This window comes from Asparagus officinalis, chromosome 9 (genome assembly GCF_001876935.1).
Source record: "Asparagus officinalis chromosome 9, Aspof.V1, whole genome shotgun sequence".
In the NCBI taxonomy this organism is placed as follows: Eukaryota; Viridiplantae; Streptophyta; class Magnoliopsida; order Asparagales; family Asparagaceae; genus Asparagus; species Asparagus officinalis.
Window position 1 is genome coordinate 6,527,614 of NC_033802.1, and position 5,143 is coordinate 6,532,756.

The 5,143-nt window shown below is 36.6% G+C and overlaps 2 protein-coding genes across 3 annotated transcripts in view; one reads left to right on the forward strand and one right to left on the reverse strand.

Annotated features, from left to right (window-relative positions):
- Window positions 1-3,307, forward strand: part of LOC109824366 (protein phosphatase methylesterase 1) — a 23,420-nt gene extending 20,113 nt beyond the window's left edge. For both annotated transcript variants that reach the window (XM_020390949.1, XM_020390948.1), the window contains exons 12-14: window positions 104-176; window positions 1,473-1,550; window positions 2,934-3,307. In XM_020390949.1, coding sequence (XP_020246538.1) covers window positions 104-176; window positions 1,473-1,550; window positions 2,934-2,966 — 184 coding nt within the window. In that variant the 3' untranslated portion in view covers window positions 2,967-3,307. The remainder of the gene's footprint in view (window positions 1-103; window positions 177-1,472; window positions 1,551-2,933) is intronic.
- Window positions 4,557-5,143, reverse strand: part of LOC109824429 (cytochrome c) — a 4,647-nt gene continuing 4,060 nt past the window's right edge. Inside the window, exon 3 of the mRNA XM_020391026.1 lies at window positions 4,557-4,919. Within this exon, the coding sequence (XP_020246615.1) occupies window positions 4,824-4,919 (96 nt within the window). The 3' untranslated portion in view covers window positions 4,557-4,823. The remainder of the gene's footprint in view (window positions 4,920-5,143) is intronic.

Consider the following 5,143-nt stretch of genomic DNA (forward strand, 5'->3'; position numbering starts at 1 on the left):
TTATTTGGCTTGTTCAGTTGGATGTAGTCATCTGCTTAACTTGTTCCAGTTTTGTTCATGATCTCAAATACCGCATTAAGATGTTTTACTCCATTTGTAACAGACCTCTTACTATTGGTCAAATGCAAGGCAAGTTTCAGCTGGTGCCTGTCCGTGGAACTGGGCATGCTATACAGGTTTATTTCTTCCATTTCTGCTGAGAATGCTGTACGCTCTTGCCAACTACACAAGCTTCGAAAGTTGAAATATTGAAAAAGAAAGAGCTAAAAATCTTACAATAAGATGTATGTAGCAGCCATATGAAACTCGTTATCTCTGCTTTCTCTCTCACTATACCCATACGTAGGAATGTCGGGATCAATTGCCAACATAAGATACCGAGAAATAGGAGTGAGGAGGATAGGTCTCACCGCTGGCTAATCTCGCAGTAGGTTATTTATGGAAATGAACACTCGCGCATACCCTTTTCTACACATGCATGCACACTACGCGCCCACCCACCCGCCCACACAGTATCTCTGTGTGTGTGTATGATTGTGTATTTGAGCAAGACTACTATTGATAACATCTAAGATGTGGATACTATCAATTCAAGTTGGAAATTTAGCTTTTTTAAATTGAAAATCTATGTTGTTGAATGTAATCAATACAATTGACACAGAAAAAAGATCATATTATCTCTGATATATTTTATCATTTCTCGTGATTTGCGAAAATCAACGCTTTAAAGTTTTCATAAAATTGATTAAAATTTCAGCTTAGTGCATGATTGAAACAAATTGAAGATCATTCAATATTGTTATTTCTAGATAGTCAGTATGTAGTAGATCACATCCATTATCACAGATTTTCAAATACCTGATTGAAACAAATTGGGATTATACAAGATATTACTTCTAGTCTTTTAGATAGTTGATATATAATAGTTCACATCCAATAACACTGAGTTTTAATACATTATGTAAACAAATTAAGACCATTCAAGATGTTATTTTTAGATAGAAGGTATGTTGTAGATCACAGCCAATAACAAAGATTCTCATTTTGGAAACTTGAATTTAAATTTGGAGCGATGCCATCCTGGATTATATCAGCACTAGCCTAACTCAATTCATGTATCTGTATATACACATGCGCATAGATGCACATACATACATATGGCAGAGGCTATCAATACTCCCAAGGGGTAACTAAGCTAGTTACGCCTATGTACTAACGTGCTTACAAGACATTTTTCCATGACCAAGTTGTGTGGATTCTCTCATTTTGATCATTATTGATAATAAATAATTATATTTTTTCTATGTGCTGTTTTACTGTAACTTGGTAATGAAACTAGGTAAGCTCTTTGCTATGCTTTCATGTCTGATATATACTCATCCCCCTTCAAAGTACACCTCCTTAGTTACCCTAAACTCTTGAACTTGATATTTGCATTGAATTGTTTGTTGATGTTTTCTCTGCTTATACAGGAAGATGTACCCGAAGAATTTGCAGAATATGTTCTGAACTTTATCTCTCACAATCGAATTGGACCTAATGGTGTTGAGGTTAGTAACCTACTGTCAAAAAGTGCCTATACACTACGGAGATTTTCATAGGTCAGCTCTTTTGTTTTCCTGCCGTTATATAAACTTTACAATTCACTGATTCAGTTATAGCATCAAATGGCATGTGATTTATAATCAATCTCCAGTTCAGTTTGTAGGAGCTTACTTTGTTCATTAAGTTACATCTTGCTTGATTTGTTTCAAAGGCCTACTTGTTGCCTGTTAATTACTGTAAAGGATGGTTAGCAAAATCCTCTCTGGTCACATTAGTTGTTGTAGGGGTCTTCATGGGAACACTACTTATCAATAATCGTCGTTGTTTACGGAAATTTCTAGCTATCCTCTTTTCTTCATGTGAACACTACTAAACAGTTTGTTTATTCCAAGTACTTTACACCCAAGCTCTACTGAACTAAATGTATGGCCAATGTGATAATTGTGGTGTTATGTTTTAACAATAAACATGGATCAGCACATTGAATTGAGAAAACACACTTTTTATGCCTGGGTATCTGCCTGGTCAATTTTATGCCTGCTCAAACATCTGACTGCCCCTTCATTTTTAATCCTGTGGGGCATCTTCCATGATACTAAACATCCTGTTCTGTCTACTACCCCGATGAGAAATCACCCTTTTGTTAGCAACTTATATTCTCTTCTATTGATGAAAAAATAAGGAAAATTTTGATTTAGATGATTTGACATTGTGTCATGAAGCTACTAAATTCATCAGGGGTTGTAATCAACGAAGCAAGGAGGACTGGAGATGAGGGCTGAGAAAATTTGTGTGAAGGCAGTTAAAGAATATGATTGTTTTTAACCTAACATGAGGACTTATGTTGTCAATCCCAAAATTTTGGAAGAAATGTTTACTCCAGAATAGGCCTTAAGAACCTGGGCTAGTTCAATGTAGATCCAGTTTCATTTTTTTTTCTTTTGTTGGATAACAGTTCCAACGAGTCCTGATTAGTAGGATCTTTCTGAGAATTCAGAAGGATCCTGCTGGCAACAATCAAGTCAGAGTAGCTCAGGATATTTCTCTTTCAGGTCCGTTTTAGAGTATTCGACAATGATCAGGTTCATCAGTATAGTTGGATATGGAAGTGAAATCTTAGAACCACTTCACCTACCAAAATTTCCCTGTATGAAGCTGACAATCACTATCGTTATTATATTATAATTTTTTATTTGCAAAAAAAAAACTATTTGAGCTATTTTTCCATTTATTGTTTGAAACCGACTGCTACGTTAACCTGCAGCCACATTCATCGCTAGCCATTATGAAATGCTTTAGCTATCACTTATGAGCCTGTACGAACATTCTGAAATTCATGTTCTAAATTGTAGGGAGACTTAATAAAAAGATTGTTGCTTATTTTGCAGATACCAGGTTTAAGTAAGTGGACAAAGAAATAGAGCAGAGTTCCAGGACTTGGGCAATGTGAAATAAATAAAAGTGACATTTTAGCTGAGCACACAACAGAGACGAGAGGCAAAGGCGCAATGTGAAAGATACTTCTTTGCAGATTTCGTTCCGATGGCATTAGCCATCTCTGTGACATGTGATGTAGTCAGATTTCTATGGAATGTTACCTAAAGGAAAGACAGGAAAGGAGAGTGGTTTTAGCATATGCAGCTCTTCTTGGTGCGTCCGCAGAGAGAGAGATGTATCCTTGTATGTTTCAACTCGTATTTCAGTAGACGTGCGGATATCTTTGCCGTGTGATCTATAAGAATCAAATGCTAAATTCAGATGATTGGCTGCAAGGCATAGATATAGATTTTATTATTATTATTATTATTAAAATAAAAATAGAACTTCATTCCAAGTGTTGTGAGAATCAATTCAGCGTCCTTATTTATTATACTATCTATTTGGTACATGCCCACAATAGAAATAAGAACATTGCTAGTCTCATGCACGCTACATTCATATTTGAGTACTTGTTAGTATAAATCTATAATGCCCAACATCGTGGTCTCTTTTGGGCCTCTGACTTGAGTACAAAAAATTGGACCTGATGCTATCACAAGAAAGCGGAAGCAGCGACCACCAGAATGGGGGGTTCGACTCCTATATCTAATATTAGTGTTAAAAATCTAAATATGAGTACAAAATTTCTGGCAGCGATAATTACAAGTACTATACTCGAAAGAGAGGCGTGGAGGGCTGCTCTTTAGCCACGCACTGGGATTTGATACACACTGTCGGAAGGCTTATGGGGAAATTCCCTCGTCAAACCGAAAAAAATAACAAGCACTATAATGTAGACAAAACGCCAGAAAACGTGACAAACAGAAACATATCTATTAAGCAAATACATTTCACGGGGCCTCCCCAAGAAAGCTGTACTAACTACTTATTATCACAAGAAAGCTAGAGCAATGACGAGAATAGGCGAATGACGAGAAAAGGGGATTCGAGCCCCATATCTAATACTACTTGCTCTAATCATTTGCTGGAGTTGGTGATTTTAGAATGCATGAACAATCTGCTCGTAAGAACTTTTATTTATTCAAATCACCACATATACGCTGCTCTACGTAAAACATGCGATAACATGGCACACCGAACACAAAAAAGATTTGGCTAGAAGTACTATTAACCAAGGTCTCGCTGAGTAGTTAAGCTACCTATAATAAGTAATATAAGGTCTCAGTTTCAACACTCTCGAGAAGCACCCATAAAAATTTAATTTCTCCAAACACCCAAAGCCGTCTACTAGGAGGCGCTCCTTAGCCACACCCCCCTGAGGAATGTTCCTTAGCCACGCCCTTAAATCTGATAACCGCGGTCCGAAAGATTCTAGGGAAATTCCCTCATCAAATCGAAAAAAAAATAACAAGTACTATGATGTTGACAAAACACCAGAAACCATGACAAACAAAAACACGCATATCAGATAAATATATTTCGCAAGGCCTCCCTGAGGAAGCCTTCCAAATATAACTCATCTTCGATGATTTGCACGAGAGAGTGAAACAAACTTTCAACAGGCAAAATCCACCAGGAGACACCTACTTCGATCAAAACACATAATGTTCAGTGTTATACACCAGAATAACCAAATAAACGCCAAGATATGATGTTTTGTTTTAGTCAATGGTCTAAATTGATAGAGTAGCACACGCAATTACTCAAAACAGGCATCTCTCAAAATTTATGAACTCCATGTATTTAGCATGGAAATCAATATTGAACTAACTAATGAAAAAGATGCAGTGTCTAATTTATGACAAGGGTAAAACTTTTGATGGCTTTATAGCAAGCGGTTAGGCTGCTGTGGACTCCTTCAGGTAAGCAATCAGATCTGCACGGTCCTTCGGCTTCTTCAGACCAGGGAAGACCATCTTTGTACCAGGAATGTACTGCAAAAAAAATTACAAAATGTAAAGTAAGTTAAAAACTAGCATATCATTAAATGTGAGATGCAAAACAACTAAAAGGAGAAGCACAGAGTTAAGGTCATCTATAATCCAAATATCCAAATAAAATACTCTCCCTGGTGAACAAATTCAAAATTTCCTCATATTCTTTAATTGGTATCTCTAAATACGTTCTCGGAAAAACAAAATGAGAGAATGAGGTGGGG